Source organism: Polyodon spathula, chromosome 10 (assembly GCF_017654505.1).
Source record: "Polyodon spathula isolate WHYD16114869_AA chromosome 10, ASM1765450v1, whole genome shotgun sequence".
Classification (NCBI taxonomy): Eukaryota; Metazoa; Chordata; class Actinopteri; order Acipenseriformes; family Polyodontidae; genus Polyodon; species Polyodon spathula.
Window position 1 is genome coordinate 13,603,275 of NC_054543.1, and position 21,775 is coordinate 13,625,049.

A 21,775-nucleotide genomic window follows, 5' to 3' on the forward strand; every position below is an offset into this window, starting at 1 on the left:
CGATGGTCAATCAGGCAATTGTTTTAAATTTCATATTTTTTTAACTGTGTTATTGTTTGTTTAACATTGAACATAGTATTTAATATAGAGTTTTTTTTTTTTTTTGAAAGGGACTGTATTGCTTTAACCAATTTTAAAATGCACATTTTATCTATTTCTAAGGTTCTCATTGTGTGATCTTGCTGGATCAGAGAGGTGTGCCAAGACTCAGAATAAGGGAGATCGCTTAAAAGAAGCTGGAAACATCAATACCTCATTGATGACTCTAGGAAAATGTATCAATGCTTTGAGACACAACCAGCAGTCAAAGCAAGTTTGCTTTTAATACTGTTCAAGACCTACTTTAGGCAGCTTTTGCTTGCTGGTATCTAATAAATGTTAAGCTTTTGGACTAATACTTTTAGCCTGTTCCGATCCAGCTTTGGAAGTATGCTTGAGCAGTTAAATATGCTTGACTCCTTTTGTGCATCCACATGCCTCTAATCTTTAAAATTTTACTTGCAATGTAAACTGTAAACCACAAGAGGGTGACAGTATTATAGAGAAACCTTTTTTTTTTTTTTTTTTTAATTTTCAAACCACAACTCCTATTGGCTTATTTTGAGTTAACCTTTCTTGTTCAGCACAGTAAATGCATAAACACTACCTGAATATAAAACATAGTTCATAATCTTACTAACACATAATCTTTTTTATCTTGTAGGCTGCAACAACACGTGCCATTTAGAGAGAGCAAGCTGACACAGTATTTTAAAGATTTCTTTTGTGGCAGAGGAAAAGCTTGTATGATTGTGAATATTAACCAGTGTGCCTCCATGTTTGATGAGACCCTTAATGTGTTAAAGTTCTCGGCAGTTGCTCAGAAGGTGAGGCACATTTAACTTCTTGAATATATATGGTACCAATCATGCAATTCCGCAGTTGTGGCAACCAGAATGATTTTGTGCGGTCCCAGCAGATGCTTGGTACACCTGCTGTAAACCTTTCACAGGGTAAGCTTTCAATCGCTTAAGCTCAATGCTTGCATCACGAATCTGACCCATTCGTTGTTTTCTAGAACTGGCTCTGATGGAGCTGATTTAGTTTATCTTCACAAACCAGCTTGGCAATTAGAGGAAAAACTGAACTACTGTACAGGAAGGTTTTATTGTACTGGGAAGTAGCATCAAATTTCAAAAGATAAAAGGGGGACCAGTAATAACTATTTTAACAACCGCAACTGAACTGTTTTTTTACACCAAGCTTCGTCAAGCTTTTGGAAGTTTTTGACTTTGTGTAATCTTGAAATAAACTTGCTGTTACATAGCTTGATAAATAGAAAAGGCATTGTATGAAGGCTGACTCCTGTTTGTTTAAATCCTGTCTTTTTATGTCAATCACAGATTGGATATTCTTCACTAGGTGGAGTCTCTGTTTTGAGTTTAGTTGCCAATGTGTGTAGTTCACCATCTTTCTTATCAAAAGACTTGCATTTGATATACCTTGATATGGTTTTATTGAAATGATAACTTAAAGGTAGAACCTTTTAAATTTGGTAAGTTACTGCCTGTTTTGTGCAACCTAACTTCATATTCAAGTTCTGACTTATTTTCTTGCAGGTGGTGGTTCTCAATACAGTAAAACCTCTTCCATTTATCCCCAAGAAATCAGCTAGGGAGGTGTCCTTTCTTATTAATAATGCAGACAGAAAGAAATACTGGCGGTCAAGAAAAAGCTCCTTTGTTAACTGGGATATGAGTTTGCAAGATGTGCCAGAAACCAGTGATGGTGCCGATGAGGAAGAAGGTTCTGAAGAGGAAAATGTGGAAGAGACTATTCAGAATGAGGAGGGAAGTTCTGAAGAGGAAAGTATGGAAGAGACTATTCACAGTGAGGGTGAAGGAGATGACAATGAAATCACAATTGACAAGGAATCGTACGAGGTATGTCTAGTTACAATTAACTGTTCACAAATGTTTAAATTAGATGAGTGAATTAATAAAATATTCCAATATTCTTTAACATTTCTCAAATGATGTATTGCTAGATTTAAAACTTTAATGTTGACAAAAACATCAATATAATTGCTCTTTAAATGACTGTTAAACAGAATATATATATATATATATATATATATATATATATATATATATATATATATATATATATATATATATATATATATATATAAATATATATATATATAAAAAAATATATAAAAATATATATTTTTTTAATTTTACAGAAAATGCTTGCTCAAATAACAGAACTGCAGAACAAATTAGTTCAAGAAAAAACAGATAAACTAATTATGGAGAGCAGGATTCGAGAAGAGGTTTCCCAGGAATTCATGCAGCTGTTCGAACAAAGGGAATGTGATTTCAGGTAGTAAGCTTTTAAGTCAAGGTTTAACATGTTAAATGAATTTACTACTTTAGGGTCTGGATGGAAGTTTTATTTAGTTCAGTTACACAATTTACATTTTACGTTGTCTAAGTCGGGTTTAAGGAATGTGCACTCATGTGAACAAGATGCATACCTACTGTAAACGTATTCTGGTTCACGTATACTAACATATTGACATTAAACCATTTTAGTCGATTTTATGTCTATTTTCTGTAAATACAAAGACACTTGCCTGCGTATGCTACTGAATATAATTAGATGCGTGATTTTGTTTTGTAGTTCAGTCTATTTAATAATTGGTCACGGTTAAGATTTTATATAAAAGTCATTTCACAGTATTTTTATTGTTAGCATATTGTGTTTTTTTTTTTTCCCCTAACTGTTTTTTCTCTCTACCAAGTGAACGTCTCGAGAAAGAAAAAGAGATAATTGAGGAGAGAGCTGAAGAGCGACTTAACATTTTAAAGACTCTGGTGGTCAAACAACGTGGTAGTCCCAAAATAGAACCAAATCATTGCGAATCAAAGGTAATTGGCCTTTCCAGGCCTTTTTAAACAGTGTTAAATACATTTGTATGTGTGACATGAAAGGCAACTTCTGTAGAAACTGTCAACCTGGTGTATTACTGTTGATCTCAGTAGTATTTCTATACTACAGGAGGAGACCGAGACTATTCTGGAGGGAATGATGGGGTCCATGCAAGATGACCTTGCTGATATAAAAAAACAAGCAGAAGCAGCACAAACGTGTCTTGTAACCTTGCCTGAAACACAAGATATTGCCACTCTTCAAACCCAGCTTGCCACAGTTTCTGAAAAACTAACCGAAACACAGAAAGAGCTTTGGATGAAAGCAAAAGGCAAGTTGCATAATACATTAAATGCTCAATTACAGTATATAAACTATTAATGTATAGTATTGGTGTTTGTAGTGTTTATATTTTTATATGCATGGATTTCCAGTCTAAATTTAATATGGTCCTGCAGCATTACTTACTATCACATGAACAATGCTTAACATTGTCTAATTTTTAGATGTGTGTTTTAATTACAGAAGTAGAAGCCTTAACTGGTAGTCAAATACAAGCTCCCAATGACCATCTAAAAGAAGCAGAAAAGGTAAGTCTTTGTTAACCTTCCTTAATATAAAGGCAGAGTTTAGTGAAAACAGTTTGAAACTTGACTAATTAGTTACAACTTTTTTTTAAAGAAAATTGAAGCGCAGAATGAGAAATTACAGCGTCTTATAGAGATGTGTCATGAAAAAGATGAAGTCATAAGTAATCTACAAGATGTGTTGGACCGCTGGGAGGAGTCTGCTAAAAGCTCTGTAAGTCCCACTATGATCAAATTGCGTAAAGTATTTAAAATTGCCTTCCACATCAATTGGGATTTGAATATTCTTCCAACACATTCATTAGGTGGCATCATTTGTAATGTTTCAAAATGCTGTTGAATTGATAAGACATCATAAAACTGTCTCAAATGAATGGCATTTAAAGAAGGTTATCGATATTCAGTATTCATCAGTATTTGATTTGTTTTCTTCAGTGTTGTATTTTTATTTTATTTTTTTTCAAGTTGGTAATGTCTCCTGAGATCCTGGAGATTGATTTAAAATAAATTAAGTGTAACCATTTTCAACAAGGTAGTAAATCTCAACAGGCAAATGTAATTTGTTGATAGCAATTTGTCGATTGTCTTGTTTACTTAAATGCTCTGATAAGAAAAGCCATTGATAAACGTGTTCAATAAAGATTACTTTTAGCTTGTACAATTCCAAATAGTATATAGGAAGATTAATTTTGAATGTCTTATTTTGGGGTTTAGGAGAAGACTGTAGAAACTATTAAAGGAGAAATCTTGAACTTCCAAATGAAATGTACATGCATGAGTGAAAATGGTGCGCAGTTGGAAAAGGATCAACTTGTTCAGACTGGTAGCAGAAAGCGAGTTTATGATCAACAGGACCCTGTGGGACAGCCGCCTCTAAAGAAAGGTACCAATTCTGCCTCAATTGTGGGGCTTAGACCAGGGCAAAAGAAGACAGCCATCACAGGGCGCAAAATCCTTCGGTTGAAGAAAAGGTTATCGGTGGTCAGATAATCGTAAAAAAAGTATTGAAATAACCTTTGACTCTACCCCTCCCCTTTTCTGCCCATACGTTATATGTTGTGTGTGTTGCTTTTAAATGTTTGTCTCTTGTATGTAATATTTTCAAACATCATGTTTATATGTGGTTGGCAAGATTTTATAATTGTGATTAAGAGTAAATAAAATGTCTTTCCCTTTGCTTGCTGGTGTATGTTTGCTTTTAAAAGGGGTTGCCTTAAAAGCCATGCAGGCCAACTTAAAATTTGCTCTCAGTTTTAACACTACAGACTTCATGAGGAGGCAGTTACTGCTCAGTAATATAACCTAAGAGATGGTAATTGCTAAGTTTTGTTTTTTTATTAAATACTGTGCAAAGGTTGTCCCACCCACCATGGGTGTATCTAACAATAATTGAGCCCTTTCAGAAATATTTCAAACTAACGCACCTTAAAAAAGGTCCTGTACTGTACAAACCCATGCAATGGTGTAAAATATTGAAGAAAGTTATACATGTAATGGCCAATTAAATCTTCAATCTTAAATCCTCATCTTGAAGGACATAGAGCTAACAAAATTTCAGTAAATAACAGCCAATACATATTTCTGTTTAATCCTATAATAAAGTAGTATTGAGAGCTTGTTGTAGGTATTTCAATGCATCTCTTCTGCATTCCTCTTTCTAACCAAATAAACATTTTTACACTATAAATTTTTAGTTTGTCATACAACTTCTGTCTATTTTAGTAATGTGTTTTACTATGGCTAGTCTTAGTCATAATAGTCTAATGCTACTTTGCACAAGTGGTTGTGTACTGGTTAGTTAATTGATGACAAATTGCCTGTAAAAATCAGATCAGTCACTTTTTTAATGTTTTGAGCTTGTTGCTTTTTTACATCTGTTTGCACTGTCCTGATAGACACTTGCCTCAGTCTAGTTTTTGAAATTCCCAACTCCTCTTATTTTAATTGTTTGAAGAAAACAAAAACGTTTCTGGTATGACAAAATATAGTGCAAATCCTCTTAGATTTAACTTTCCATGTATTTGTTGTTTTATTTATATAACCATAACTTGATTATGGTAGTTTATGGATTTTCTTGTTTGATTTTGACCACTATAATTTCACTTTTTTAAAATGTTGTTTTTAGGACCAGTTAAAGGGGAATGTCTTTGCTCCATTGTAATCTGCCAGGAGCACAGAATTGAAGGCTTAACAAAGGACCTCTCAACAAAAGAGGCAGAGGTGATGGAATTAAAGGAGAAAGTAGATACACTGGAGCAGCAGTTAGCTTCAGTTCGAGAGTTCATCCAAACTGAGAGAAATGTAAAACAGGGGCTATGTGAGCAGATTAATAAACTAAAAGAGGAACTGTCTTCCTCCAAAATGAACTTCAGTGAGTTAAAGGACAATATTAAGCAGCAGGCTAATTCTTATGAAATTGTAATGTCTGATCTGCAAGCACAGAGAGATGCGAACAAACAGCAGACCAACAAAGTAGAACAGTTTGAAAAAGAGATAGAACTCCTCAGAACAGAGGCAGTGGAAAAGGCAGAACAAATCCAAATGCTGCAGGAAAAAAATGAACAGCTCTGTGGCATGGAAGAGGTGGCAAAGGCTAATGCTGCAGATTTACAAAGCACCAAGGATTTATTGGTGAAAATTGAACAGGAGTCCCAGGAGAAATCGTCAAAGATGGAGGCATTACAAAACCAGCTGGTAGTCCTTGGTCTGGAACTAGAAAATACCAGAACCACAGCTGCAAAGGGAGACGGCAGCCATTTCCATGCCACAATCGAAGCTCTGCGCAAAGAGTGTGAGCAGATAGTAAAGCTGTCTTCTGAAAAGAGCCAGCAGATACAAGAGCTGGAACAACAAGCCGAAAGCTTGAAGCTGCAGGTTACTGGTCAAAAGGAGCAGCTGAGACAACAGTTGCATGAATTAACTGTAACCTGTAATGAACTGAAGGAAAAAGAGGCTCTCGTGGACCAGCTAAAAGCCAAATTAGAAGAAACTATTCTGAATTTTGAGTCTGAAAGGCTGGATGCCAATGAAATGAAAAAAAGGAATTCTGAGCTTGAACAGGACATCATTTCTCTCAAAGGAACAATAAAACAACTGGAGGACCTCTTACAGACCTCAAAGGTCCATGCTGATAAAGTAGCAAAGATGGAGGAACAACTTGCAGAGAAAGACTCCTTGATGACTTCTTTGCAAAGCAGTTTAAAAGACGCACAAGTCAAACTTGAGGATGCAGTCTCACAATACAGTCTTCAACAAACCAAACTTCAAGATGTAGTTCAGCAAAGTCAAGTAGACATCAAGTTGGCCAATGAGGCTCTTGCTGAAAAGGAAGCGGAGCAGGAAAAGAAATTATTAAAGTAAGTAAGAAATGCCAAGCTAGTTTGTAGTTTCCTATAAAAAGGCACCACTTTCAGATGTCCTGGAGAGTTTGGATATCACTTTACAGTACTGTGAAAGTATTTGACCCCTGTCTGATTTTCTGCATTTCTGCATATTTTTGACACTGAATGTTATCAGATCTTCAACCAAAATCTAAGATTAGATAAAAGGGACCTTAAGTGAACAAATAACACAAAATATTGATACTTATTTCATTTATTTGTTAAATAGTTATGCAACACCCAATGCCCCCGTGTGAAAAAAGTAATTGTCCCTTTAGACTCAATAACTGGTTACACCACCTTTAGCAGCAATAACTGCAACCAAATGCTTCCTGTAGTTATTGATCAGTCTATCACAGCGTCGTGGAGGAATTTTGGCTCCCTCCTTCATACAGAACTGCTTCAACTCGGTGACATTTTGGGTTTTCGAGCATAAACTGCTCGTTTCAGATCCTGCCACAACATCTTAATAGGGGTTAGGTCTGGACTTTGACTAGGCCATTCAAAAACTTTAGATTTCTTGTTCTTCAACCATTCTGATGTAGACTTGCTTGTGTGTTTCGGATCATTGTCTTGCTGCACTTCAGCTCTCGGACGGATAGCCTGACTTTCTGTACAATTCTCTGAATTCATGGTTCCTTAAATTATGGCAAGTCGTCCAGGTCCTGATGCAGCAAAGCATCCCCAAATCATGACACTACCACCACCATGTTTGCCGTTGGTATGAGGTGCTTACTGTGGAATGCAGTTTTCACCAAACAACGGGGTCCGTGTTGGCCAAAAAATTCCACTTTTGACTCATCTGTCCATAGAACATTGTTCCAAGACTCTTGAGGATCATCCAGGTGCTTTTTGGCAAACTTGAGACGAGCATTCATGTTCTTCTTAATGAGCAGTGGTTTCCGCCTTACTACCCTGCCATGAATCCCATTTTTGCCCGGTGTCTTTCTGATGGTGGAGTCATGAACACTGTCCTTAGCCAAGGCCAGAGAGGCCTGCAGATCCTTGGATGTTGTTCTAGGGTTCTTTGTGACTCCCTGGACGATTTTACGCCTTGCTCTTGGAGAGATTTTGGCAGGACGGCTACTACTGGGAAGATTCACTATTGTCCCAAACTTTCTCCATTTGGACAATATGGCTCTGACTGTGGTTTGATGGAGCCCCAGAGCCTTAGAAATGGCTTTGTAACCCTTTTTAGACTGATAGGCATCAACAACTTTTTTTCCCTAGAGGTCTTCAGGAATTTCTGTTGATCGTGGCATGATGTGCCTCTAGAACCTGTGCTGATAATTTCACTCTGATATTAAGGGCCAAAGTTAGTCAGATTTTAATTGGGCAGGGCTGGCCCAAATCAGGCCTGCTTGTTATTTATCCCTTTAATTGGGTTGAGTTAACTGGGGGGGGGGGGGGGGGGGGCAATAACTTTTTGACACCGGAAGATTGCATGTTTGATTACCTTGCACACCAAACAAATGAAAGAAGCAGTAAACTTTGGTGTTATTTTTTCTCTGACTCCCTCTATATACTACTACAACCCACAAAAAGATCTGACCAAATTCAATGTGGAAAATGTGCAAAAATGCAGAAAATCAGACAGGGGGCAAATACTTTTTCATGGCACTGTATATGGAAAACTCATTTTGAATGTTTGAAGATTTCATTGACACATAATTATATATCTTTTTTTTTTGTAGATTAAAGAATGAGATTGCTGAAAGTGACATAAAAATCAAGAGTCTGAACCTTGATCTACAGAGGAAAGATGAGGATGCCTCAGACTTAAGAGAGAAGCTGGCTGATGCCAAGAAACAAATACAACAAGTGCAAAAGGAGGTCAGTGGTGTCTAAATAGCCCTTTTATCCAACATCGGCTTTTGTTGGGCATTTTTAGCATGTGGGTTAGGGGACGACAACAACAAGATCCTTGCATAGAAAAGGTAGTTCAATTTAGAGAATATAAATGCATATCTGGGGCCGGTTGTACTAAAGGGATCCGATCCTGGATTCAGGCTCCGATCCTGCCAGTGACATATTGTGTTGTATTAAACAGATCAGTGTGGAGCCTGAGCTCAGATTTGACTCAAAATCTGATTCTATTTCAATTCTTAAGGATAAGAGTCAGATCAGAGCTTTATCTAATGTTTAAAAAGAAGATATTTGTAGACTAACACAATAGCGTGTGTTTCGTGATTGGCAAAATGAGATTTACTGTTTTATGTTTGCATCATGCCCTTTGCAGATTAGGCCTATTGTAATATTAATTTTTATTAAAAAGAAAAAACATAGGTTTGGTACAATTTTTAAACACACGTTGCTAAACGAGCCAAATATCTACGTGTCAAAATACATAACCAATTCTAAATAGAGTCCATGTTTTCTAAAGCTTTTGTTTTGATTGGTTTATTTTTTGGGGGTGGGAGGTTAGCAAAAATATGCACTGGAATTATTTCATTCAGTTGCCCTAATACACAAACAAATCCCAGACATGTGCATATCAATCACTAACCAATACCGGTTTTAATCACTACTTACTGAATTTAAGGAATTGCTAATTGTTTACTTAAATCCTAAAAATCATTCTAAATGTATATCTATCAATTAGTGTGCATATGAAGAAGAGCTACAGCAATCTCATCCCAAACTCTACTTTTACCAGCGGTGGTTTGAGACCTTCCAATTGGCATGTTTAAAATGCACTCTACGCTACAGCAAGTGTGGTGTAGTGCAAAGTTAAATGGGAGGTATGAGAATTGCCCTTAATATATTTCTAGAAACATTGAGGTTTTACCACAGTTTAAAGATGCAAGATAAATACAGCGTTGCTATTAAAATACTACTTTCAGCTCCATCCACTGAAGATGGAATGTAGCTTCAACCTCAAACTGCAGTGTGTGTGTGTGTGTGTGTGTGTGTGTGTATATATATATATATATATATATATAATATGTGTGTGTAATGTGTGTGTATGATAATGTAAATAACACCAAGCTAGCTGCGAGTTACAGACTTTAAACGTGTTTCTGCTTACAGGTAAGAACTCAGCTGTATTAAGAATATCTTGTGGTGTTTTTCTGTTCAAAAGTCATTAACTTTTTCTATGTTACAATAATGTTTGTCAGTAACATAAACAAATAAATAATACAAATTTTTACAAGTCATTTTTTATCCGATAAAAAAACCACTAAGTTTTTGGTGTATATATATATATATATATATATATATATATATATAGATATATATATATATATATTGTTTTCAATTAACTGCAGAATAACAATATAAATAAAGTACTACTTGTACTCTGAAGAATACTCGCGCAGTATTGTTGTATGTAAATTAATAAAGACAAAAGGACTAAACAATTGCAATTTGAATCTTTTGCATTCTCAATTGTCTACTCCAATTTGTTTTTAAAGGTAATTGATTTGTGTTGATTGTGTTTTTTTATTTTTTTTTATTTTGGGCCCTTAGATTTCATCAATGCGTGAAAATGAGAAATTCTTGAGACTAAAGCTTAATGAGTCTGACAGGATTAAGAATCAAGTAACTAGGGACCTTGCTAGCAGAGACCGAACAGTCCTCCAATTAAAGAATGTAAGTATGTTCGTCTCAATTTGCTGCTTGGTTAGATTGACCGACCTATTTTTTTTGTTGCTGTATTTTAAATGTTTTGTCTATTTTAGGAGATGTCCAACAGTACAAAGACAGAGGAAATACTACAGTTATATCAGGCAGCTTGCAAAGGTAGAAACTTCACTGTTTTTGTTTAGGCTAGACTGCCTTTATGACTGATGGTTAATCTTTGTTTGAACATTGTAATATAAATTGGTGTGTTTTGACTCATTTTGGTATTAATACATTAAGTGCCATTTCTGTTCATATTTTGGGTTAATACAGTTTATTATAAGTGCATGTGTTAAACATCCTTTTTGATTGTCAGATCTGAAAGCAAAAGAACAAATTATTGAAGACATGCGACTGGCACTCACTGAGCAAGAGGAGACACAGGAAGAGCAAGACAAAGTTCTTGAAGCTAAACTTAAAGAGATTGAATGTTTAGCTGCAGGTAAGTGTTTTATATTTTGTTTATTTTAAAATGTGTTTTATTTTCAGAACTACAGAGATCTCTCTTCCCCTTTTGTAGAACTTGAAGACTGGAAACGGAAATGCTTCTTTCATGAGAAAGTTAACAATCAAAACCTAAAAAATGAATGCAGGAACACCGAATCCGAAAATGCAAGAAAACAAGCCAATGACTTGCAAGAAAGCTTGAAGGCAAGTGACTTGCACTGGGAATACCAGTGGCTTATCTGTTAGTAACTTGATTGATTTTGAAACAATTGCTCGTTTTAGTGTATTGAGAGTAATGAATTAAATGAAATGTTACAGGGAACATGTTGCATGATAAATGGATTTAATTGATTCCTGGGTGCTCTTGTTATATAGAGGATGTGTACGCAAAGTCAGTGGTTGTGGTTAAGATGTTTAAAGGGGAGGGGAAAATCCTCTATCTTGTTCAAGTGTAAACATATTATGCAGTTTTGCTTAATTGGCATCACATTTGTCACTTAACAAATCTGCTTTTCCAAACTGAGTGGTAACGTTGCTGACCAACAAATTACAGAATACACATTAAAGCACAATGTCATTGAATTGGAGAATTTAAAGCCTGTCTCTTCACAGTGCTTTCCCATTTTTGTTTTGACAGCAATCTGAAGAGAAGCACCAAGCTGACAGAAGAAAATGGCTGGATGAGAAAATGTTGTTAATTAAACAAGCAAAGGAAGCAGAGGATCGACGAAACCAAGAAATGAAGAAACATATGGAAGACCGTGAGCGGTATATCAAATTGCAGACTGAAGTGGTAGGTACCTATCTAACTAATTGTTTATGAGCAACGGTCTGTTTTTTCACTGTAATCCCCTCTGTGGTTAATATCCACATTATTCAAAGTTTCCAACTAGTTGTAATCATTGTGTTTAGTGTGGGTTTACGGATGAGGGTTTATAGCTTTTCACACCAGACCTGGGATCAATCATCCACAACTTAAACAAAGAAAATGTGTTTACAGGACAGTCAAACTAAACAGCTCTCTGAAAAGGAAGTTCAGCTGCAGAAGTGGAGGCAAGAGAGGGATGAATTGGTGGCAGCTCTTGAAGTCCAGCTTAAAAATCTTTTTGCTAGTAATCTTCAAAAAGATCAGGAGTTGAAAAAGCTGCAAGTAGCAGCAAGTGCTCGGCCACATGAGGTCAGTATTGGTTTTCCTTTTTAAAGCATCATTCTACAAGTAAGGACAATTTCATTGAATGAGGGATTTCCATTAATCAATTATATATATATATATATTATATATATAATATATATATATATATATATATATATATATATATATATATATATAATATACATCTATATATATTTATATATATATATCTATATATATAATATATATATATATACATATATATATATATATAATATTTATATATATTATGTATATATATGATATATGTAAAAAAATTTTTTAAATATCATTGGTATAAAAGCCTCTTCATGCTACTTGAACCCTGGGGGTGTTAATCTAAATTGTTTGCTGTAAAAATATTAACCTACTTTTCTAGATGAAGAAATGTAATAGTACTGTAATGACAATACATGAAGGGTTATCGTTATACATTATAAAGGGGCATATGTGGACTGAAATGTGAAAGGTTACCAAGGGGTTGTGCAGATATGCAATATTGGAATTGTTGCTACAATCAGTGTTACAAGACTTAGAAATATGGAGGATTCATGGAATATGTATTCTGATCGGTATGCTAACTTTACTGAATTAAATAACAGGTCAATAACAATGAACTTCAACTCACACTTGCGAGGAAAGAAGCAGAGATTGCTGAGCTGAAGGAGTATGTATCCAACAATGCAGATTCCAAGGTAAAACACAAAGCTACAGTCATAGCAAGTGGAGCTGCTTCTGTGGAGAATAAGGTACAAGCAACAGTATTTAAACGTGTTTTGATTCCAACACATTTATTTAACTGTATTTGGTGGAACTATTCTACCAATATTTGATTTATGTTATGGGTTCTGGTTTTAATTTGTTTATTTCTATAGCTGGAAGCAGAGAGCACAGGAATGGCCAATACAAAGCTTGCTCAGCAATTGCAAGATGAACATAGCAAACTGACAAGCAGTATAAAGACTGATAGTGATGAGCCCAAGACTAAGATTGCTGCCTTACCAAGGAGCTCTTCAGAAATTACCCTTCATGAAGAAGAAAATGAGGTGTGTAAATTTAACTGCTATTCAAGAGGGTATTTATACATTGCTCAATTAAGGTATAACAAGCCTGTTGAAATAATGCTGAAAAAACATTAGGTTGATTAATGCAAAAAAGATGATGGCAAATATCTGATATCGCATTCTTTTCTGAGAAAGGGGCTACCCAATTGTACACCCTGCATTTGTCAACATGGAGCATAATCACCATAGCTGCCAATACAGGCCTGCATTCTGTGCAATGTTATGGTTTTTATTACTTTTTGAAAACAAAAAAATTGAGTGAAAATCCTGTGTTCGTTCCAGCACTACTAAATTTCCACTAATTGCTGTAAGTAACTGAGTATGGATTATCTGTGGGTACTTTTATTTTATAATCAAAAACCATTTGTACCTCTATGTGAATGAAGTGTGTTCTAATCTCTCTCTTCCAGAGAAATACTTTTTTTTTTTCTCGTACCCATTGTGTTTGTGAACTGAAATTGGATTATAAGGCTTTGTAAGAAGTTAATTTCTAAAGAAAAGCCACTTCCTGCTGTGTAGTGTGAGATCAAATGGTCTGAGGAAACATCATTCAGTTAGATAAATTAGAAAGGAGTTGAATTAAAAATAGTTAATTACAGAGAGTATCCTTTTGCATTAGTATGACTTATGGATTACGTCTTGTATTCAAGGAATTGCTGCATATTCACTGCTACATTTTTCAAACCTTTACTTTCCCTTTTAACTATTTGTTATATGTAGATATACTTTTGCTTCCATTTTTCAAGAGACAAATTCTAATTGAATAAAACTTCTTAACAGTTAACTGTTCTGAGCAATTCATTGCTCATTTCATACCATTTAATGTTTTTTTATACATATTTTACTATAGTATGTTCAATTTGTTTTACATTTTACATGCTTTATTATAACCTTAAGGAATTAAGGCAGAAAAGTAGCATTAATTGGTATAATTCTACTGAAGTTTTTCTATATGACTAATATTACCAACTCATTTTAGTAATGTAATCCTACTAATTTACCTTGAACTGCGTAGGACTATTTTCTAACTTGTACCTTTTATATTTCACGCAGGTTGTTCTCAACCAATCTGTACTAGACTCCTCCGAGGTTTCCACAGAAAATGGAAGAACTAGCAGGTTCCCAAAATCGGAGCTTGACATACAGTTCACACCCCTTCGGCCTAATAAAATGACTGTTACAAGGCAAGGTGGGGATTCGCCTGTTACTGTCAAAATAACCAGAACGGCAAAAAAAAGGAAGAGTAATGCAATGGAAAAGGTAAGAGATGAACACGGCTCTTTTTTTTTTTTTGCATGCTTATAATGCTAACTAGCTGCAAAACTTGCATGCTACTGTTGACTGGCATTTCTATGAGACTATTCATGTTCCCTGACCATCTTGTTTCCATGAATAAAGAATTGGCAGCTTTTTGTTGCTGGAACTCCTGCTTTTATTCATCATTTCTTTTTAAATACAAAAATTCCCAAACTTAGTAACCTGAGTAACCTCTTACTTTTCCCTTCAAGACATTGCTTTCAGGCTGCTGGAAAAACAAATCCAAACTGAAAGCCACATCTACAAGTGTTTCTCAGGTATTAAGCTCCCAGGTATCCCTAGACCTTGCCCATCACCCCCCATCAATCCATGTAGTTGGCTAGTTTTTGTTTGACTTTTGATTAATCTATGGTGTTTTATTTAATTGCTTGTTTTATACATTAAAGTTTACAGTGCATAAGCTGGGGTGCACATTAAGACACTCCAGCTGTGCATCCTTATAACCCATCTAAGCCACTCCTTTTAGGGCAGTGGAAAAAGTGCTTGACTTGTGGGTTTTTTCTAAAGTATAAATATTAATTCTAAAAATTGAATTTATAGTATTGTCGTTTTAAAATTAGCACCTATGTTCACATTGCACTGTTGTGGAGCTGCAAATTGTAATTCTTAACAGTCCTTACATAATGACATTGAACTGTCTAGAAGATATGAAGCATTTGCGTTTTTTCCTTGGGTGTTTAACATGCGCAACATGGTTGTTTCAAATACACTTGGTCATACATTTAAACATCCCTGTTTTTAAAATATTTTTTTGATCAAAATATAAATCTAGGATTAAGTATTGTAGCTGATATTTTAATTGTTTAGTGTGGGGATTAAATAAAACACTACAAGATTCAAACCCTAGTTGGTCTGTTCTTGTTGTAAGAAGGTAGCATTTCCTGTTTGCTTGTCTCTCATGTTCCGTAGTATGTCAAGAGGAGATTCTGTGTGCATGTTGTGTTTTTTATTTTTTTTTTGCCAACTTCATGGCTAGCTAGCTCACATTTGTGATATGTCAGTACACTGCAAAGAGGACAATTTGTATTAAACAATACATACACTTTTTTTTATTAAGGTAGGTGGTATAACTTGATGTAAAAGTTTGAACTTCAGTGTTTGTTTGATCTGAGGATTTATTTTTAATCTCAATGTAGTGGTTTGATTTTTTTTTTTTTTTTTTTTTAATGCTTTCAGTTGGGTACTAATTTTAAAAACGGACAAACCTGTGAATTGTGAAACACATCACCCACTTGATATAAAATCCTTTTTGTTTTATTTTCTAATAATTTGTAAGACTTAACTAAGATGTGTGCAATAATGAATCTGTTTCACTCGCTGTCACCTTAATTCTTATGTTCTGTGATTCAAGAGCCAATCACTTAAAAGGTGCTTGAACATGAAAGCATTTTGTTTAGAAAATACATAATCGTCTTTTGATTAACACATTTTATTTTTTATTTTTGTTGTTATCGATACCTGACAACCCCCCCAGTGTTTTTTTTATTTATTTACCCCACCAACCACTTAGATTAGAAATCGCCGTAGAAGAAATTTGTTCCAAAAACTAAATGTTTTACAATCGCTATGACTTCTCATTGTCTTTTTAATTTCCTATTACTACTTGCTTCATTTGTGTTCATTTCATCTTTAAATAAAAATGTACTGCTGCTGATTTTGATAGTGATTACTGTCTGTTGTAAATCGGTCACCTGAGTTCATATCACCTTCATTGCTGTTGCTCTTCATCAAGCTCCAGTGGCAGCTCAGTATGTCTTATCTTCTCAGGATCCCGTGGAGGCTGAGAATAAGAAAAACACTAACAGTAGAGTAATCGCATCTTCACAGCCCATCAAAACTGCCAACAATGGGAAAGAGGTTGGTCCTTCAGGCTTTCAGATTAAAATTTTCAAGTTGTTGGGTCCCAGAGTGGCTTACCTGGTAAAAGCACAGGGTTTGTCAGTCAGGGGAGTGCAGGCTTGTGTCTTGAATGAGCGAAGTCGCAGATCTTTACTGGGGGTTCTGGGGAGGAGCGTCACATTGGCTCTGGTGCTCCTACGGGTTAGAGAAGCAACACCGCTAGTGACTGTTTCTCCTCATCACACTAAAGCGGACCGTACAGTCCAGGCGTCTTGTCAGGTCATGCAGACACTTGCAGGGCTAGCCTTTGTTCTCTAGAGGCCGGTAGTTCGCTGACATCCGCTCTCGAGTTCCTGGGTGTAAAAGAGGAACTTCGCTTTGTCATGGGATCGGAGGACATCCACTGAACCAGTTATTCTAAACTATGTGGAAAATTGATGTGGTGAGGGAACATAATTGTACATTGTAAATTGGGGAGAAAGTCTGGGGTAAAATAATTGTGCACTTAAAAAAATTTAAGTAGAACAAATGATATTTCCAAATTGATTTACAGTAAAACGTACAAGGACAGCTGCAACAAACTTCTAAATTAGGTCCATAGTTCTGTACCAAGTTGAATACTAGCCAATGGCTTGCTATTGGGACTAGCCAAATGATCGTCCATAGTAAGGCTGTGCCTCTTTCAATTTGTTGCAATGGATCCACATAGATAAAAAAAAAAAAAAAAAAAAAAAAAAAAAAATTGGTTAAAATAGTTTTTTGTTTTTTTAAAGATGATGATTCTTAGTTTGATTGATTGACTTGCACTATAGAGATTCACTGTTGGGAATATGTACATCTGGCTCACTTGGCATGCAGCTATACACCAATTTGCATGTTGTATTCACAAAGCAGGATAGATATACGGTTGCTTACCTCAACAACCACTTCCCTGACATCTCCAAACTTATTACAGGTTATTGTTACTTTTATTGGCTCTAATCCCCAGTGCCAGAGCTCTAGTTTTTGTTACAATGTATGTTTCATCCACATAAAAAATAAATCTCTTGATTTTAGGTGATGGGCTATCTAGCTGAACAAGCTCCTGCTGATTTTGTCATTTACGTCCTATCATTATCTGATCATTTAAACACCAGGATCTGCCTCAGTTCTACTAATTTATCCATTTTATTTATTTATTTATATATAAAAGGTATCGCCGACTGCACAAGCTAAAAGACCATCCCCTTCAAGACAAACCTCTTACTCAAGTTTAAGGTCTGTCACCAAAAAAGATGGAGCTCTTCAGAAAATTGGAGATTTCTTTCAGAGTTCTCCTACACTCTTGCACAGTAAAGGTTAGTAAACCATAATAAGCTTTAGGTTGCTCTGTCAAAGTAAAAGATTCATACATTGTCTGCAAGCTAGAAACATAATTTGTGGAACTTTTAGACTGCCTTCTCTAGTTTTAATTACTTAATCAGATTTTGGCTTTAAAAAAAAAAAAATGCAGTCTTGCATATTGGTATTTCTGTATGATAAAAGTTTGCTAGTATTGAAAAACATGTTTTGAAATGTAATAGGCTATTTGGTTTAAAAAAAATGCTTGCAATTAGATTGTGTGCGTTCATCTTCATGCACATTTTGAAGAAACAAAATAGTTCTTTTTTTTCTTTTTTCTTTTTTTTTAAAGCTAAAAAACTAATTGGATCACGGAGTACAGCTAAATCTCCAGAAACTGATGTTTGCAAAGGAATGGAGTATAAACCTAGGAAGTCAAAAAGAAAGCTGTACAAAACAGAAATATCTTCCCCCTTGGATATTCCTTCACATCCAGTAAGTATATAAAATTAACCTTCATTTGGTGTTGATCATTGTAACTTGTAGAATACAAAGTAAATAAGGCCAAATTATTGCTTTGATTCTCCTAATCACTCCATGGCAAATATCAATAAAATGTGCATGTATGTACCTAATTTAATAATCCTAATTTCTTGGTTTTTGACCCCGATTTGCAACATCATCTTGTAATACATAAAATATTGCAATTTTCAACAGATTGTTGGACTGGATCAAGACGAGAAAGAAAGTGATCATCTTATTATTAAAAGAAGATTACGAACAAGAATAGCAAAGAGATGATGTGATGATCAAAGTATATTCAGTTACTCCTACGTTAACAGAAATCTGTTGCCTATAATCTTTTACTTTTTGTAATCTTTATTTATGTTGCAAACTATAGTTGTGCATCGGTGTATGAGCAAATGTCTTTATTTCTTATATGGATTTCTCATAACTATGTATATAAAGAATTTCTAGAATATAATGTACTGTATTTAGTTGAGTGATTTTTAGTAAATTTTTGTATTACTTAATTTTAGGAATAAAATGGAGATGAATGCATGTGTGATATGATAATTTAATTCCCACAACAGGGGTGGGATGCTACGTAAACCCCAAGGTTTATAATGTAGAAACATAAGTCAATTACTAAACATGTAGCCAGCTAAACAAATACATTGTTGGCAGATTCAGTGGGCAGTTATTTTTTGTGAAATACTGAACATCCTTAGGGGCAAGTTTATGTGGAATTTTTAAGTTCAACTATGTGTAAAATTGATTCATTTTCAATCTCAAACAGAATATGAGACTAATAAGGTAGAAACCAGGTGGTCTATCTTCCAGTGCTAAGAGATGAACTCTCGTTTGCACTGGGTGTGTTAATCGTATCAAAACGTTGGCGATCTTGCTTGTTTGATTAGGGGTCAATAGTATTTGTTTTAAAACCAATATTTTCTCAAATCGGTAGTCCATTTCATTTTATATCCAGTTTACTCCATTCATTTACTATTTTTATGCCTAAAAGATGTATCTGGAGAGATCTATCCAGTTATGATGAAACTTGCTAAGGACATTCTCTAGTGTGGTTATTGAGTGACATGTCTCCTTGAGGCCAGGGAATTTCTTTAGAAAAAACTAAGAGCTTCTGTAAAGCTCAAGGCACAATTCTGATTGAGGGGATATATTGGCAAGAACTGGCATTTACTCTATTTCCATCCATTACACTATGTAACACAATTTTTGTTCCTGGGTAGTAAGTGTTATTTCCTAATTGCTTATGCCTCAAAAGTATAGAAAATGGCTATTATTCCCCACAAACTTTGCTTTTGTGACCAGGACAGTGATATTTTAAAATATCACTATTTCCAATGGGAAAATGGGAAAATGTGTGTCTTTTCGTTCACATTGTCAGAAATAAACAACATATGAATCCATATTAACATGTATTTATACTAAAGTAATACAAAAATGACTACAAAAGGTTTATAAGTGAGTAGTTTTTCGAGATTTACGATTATACTGTAAATACAGTATACTCGGACTCATTTAACTGCCATGCTAAAGGTACATGCTGTTATACATTCAATTTCACATTTCCACGGGTTTATTGGAGTGGGGGGCGGGGGCGGGTTGGTCTCAGTCAAGATGTCTAATGTCATGAGTCATGAAAACGTGGGTAAATCGGTTCATTGGGACAGAATGCTGGTGAACCAATCCACTATTTCACCACGCTGGGTTTTTATAAGGAAACTAGAATCATTCCACAGCAATAGTAAAAGTGCAGTGTGTAATTCATAATTATACACTATAATGAATAAACTGTGTTCTAATTAACCAAAACCATATGCCTTAGCTAATGACATGAATGCAATTATCTTGAATGACAGTACTTGAGCTGCTGAAGATTATGTAAGTAAATAATTGAAAAGCGTTAATATTTGAATGCTACAATTTTGTACAGTTTTAGCTAAATACTGATATTTACAAAAGCTAGCACTGGGTTCTTCTGTGGTTTGAAAAGGCATACATGGTATTTATTTATGTAATTGAGGAGAAAAACTTTGATGGTATGCAGAAACCTGAGCTTGCTGAAGAGTTGATGAATGTGTTTTTCATAACTTTCCAAAACAGTGCTATCAAATCCCAATGGCTTACAAAAACATGTAACAAATGAATGAAAGAAAGCAGATTTCTAAATTGTGTTGTAGACATTTATATGGATTATAGGCTGCTTGCTGTTATCAATGTTTTCTGAAGTAGATTGCTGAAAAAAATCCATTGCGGTTCCCTTGACCATCTGTTTTCAAATTCAAAGCTCAAAAAACAGCGTATTGTAACAATGAACAACAAACACTTCAAATGCAGTTTAATTTACTGCTGGACAGTGAATCTGGAAATCAATTAGGACATTTTAGCCTTATAATGCAGTTGGAGTGCTATCGCCATAGGTACAGGCCTGTTTTCATGTAGTTATGCTTTGCAGACTCCTCACTGACATGCCTATTAATTTCACTGGTTAATTGCTGAATTTAAAAGAAAGAAAAAAGATTAAAATAAACTTCTGCAGTAATTAAACTGCCGAACACTAAACCTCTTGCAACTTTCTGTGTTTTCATGCTATTGTTCATATTAATAAATCTCATCAAGTACACAAACATGCATAGACTTCTATACAGTAGATACTTTTCATATTGACATATTGGTTCATTATGAATTAAAATGATCTAAAACAACATTACTATCCTTCATAAAGTTTTGTGAGGCGAGCTGCCCTGATACTTGAAGGGTAGTTTATATAACGTACAGTAAATGCTGCTGTATGAGCAAATACATGCATGCTTTTAATTTTTAGTGTTAGTTTTTTTTTTTTTTCATTCTAACTTGTACCAACAGTCTTTATATCACCACAACCCACCAATTATCCTACAGCAAACTAAATACTGATTTTATAACTGCATCCATTCCAGTTGGCCATGCACAGCCTTGTTTTGTGCCTTTACAACAGTAACCAAGGTAAGCAGGTAGAGAAAGCTAGTGGACAGTCAAAGAATGCCCTTATTTTGGAAAAGATAAGTTGGTACAACATCCGAAAGAGCTTTAGAGGCACCATCAACAAATAGCCCCAATGATTTATGGCAGTGGAGGGTAGGAGGCCAAATAAGTCAAGGAGTCCTTAACGGGATGATGAAACTGCATTCATGACAATTAATTTCTCCTTGAAGAGCTTTGCTGCATTATAAAATGTCAGTTGTTGAATTGTTTAGTTGACACATTTGTCCAAATTTCAATCTTGTAGATATTTTACGTGTTTGTGAATTTTAAAAAAAGGACACTCTGTTTAACCGGCAGTTAATGAGATATTTAAACAGGGTTGTGAAATGCAGTGTGAACAAAATGTAATTTTACACAGACCATTGAATTTCACAAAATGAAGTCTCTGCATATTTTTTTTTTTATTATTTGTTTATTTGTTTTGCTCATAACCAATTGAGGAAATGTATTATGTTGACAAAATTGTTTCTCACAGCCAATCCATCCTTAAAAAAAAAAAAAGTCTTAAAAAAATGTGTTGATGTGTTTTCTAAAAAGGTTTTTAGGCTAAGACTTTACTAG

At 34.8% G+C, this 21,775-nt stretch overlaps 1 protein-coding gene across 2 annotated transcripts in view; it reads left to right on the forward strand.

The window, feature by feature from the left end:
- Nucleotides 1-18,755, forward strand: part of LOC121321463 (kinesin-like protein KIF20B) — a 28,532-nt gene extending 9,777 nt beyond the window's left edge. The window contains exons 11-34 of one of the 2 annotated variants that reach the window (XM_041260426.1): nt 163-309; nt 704-866; nt 1,599-1,922; nt 2,225-2,364; nt 2,786-2,912; nt 3,043-3,244; nt 3,439-3,503; nt 3,595-3,714; nt 4,215-4,383; nt 5,626-6,856; nt 8,575-8,713; nt 10,352-10,474; nt 10,564-10,624; nt 10,821-10,946; nt 11,025-11,155; nt 11,589-11,744; nt 11,952-12,128; nt 12,725-12,871; nt 12,998-13,168; nt 14,240-14,446; nt 16,271-16,360; nt 17,535-17,679; nt 18,015-18,157; nt 18,380-18,755. In XM_041260426.1, coding sequence (XP_041116360.1) covers nt 163-309; nt 704-866; nt 1,599-1,922; nt 2,225-2,364; nt 2,786-2,912; nt 3,043-3,244; nt 3,439-3,503; nt 3,595-3,714; nt 4,215-4,383; nt 5,626-6,856; nt 8,575-8,713; nt 10,352-10,474; nt 10,564-10,624; nt 10,821-10,946; nt 11,025-11,155; nt 11,589-11,744; nt 11,952-12,128; nt 12,725-12,871; nt 12,998-13,168; nt 14,240-14,446; nt 16,271-16,360; nt 17,535-17,679; nt 18,015-18,157; nt 18,380-18,463 — 4,588 coding nt within the window. In that variant the 3' untranslated portion in view covers nt 18,464-18,755. The remainder of the gene's footprint in view (nt 1-162; nt 310-703; nt 867-1,598; nt 1,923-2,224; nt 2,365-2,785; nt 2,913-3,042; nt 3,245-3,438; nt 3,504-3,594; nt 3,715-4,214; nt 4,384-5,625; nt 6,857-8,574; nt 8,714-10,351; nt 10,475-10,563; nt 10,625-10,820; nt 10,947-11,024; nt 11,156-11,588; nt 11,745-11,951; nt 12,129-12,724; nt 12,872-12,997; nt 13,169-14,239; nt 14,447-16,270; nt 16,361-17,534; nt 17,680-18,014; nt 18,158-18,379) is intronic. The other variant, XM_041260427.1, reaches the window with a different exon arrangement.
- Nucleotides 18,756-21,775: the final 3,020 nt, after the last annotated feature.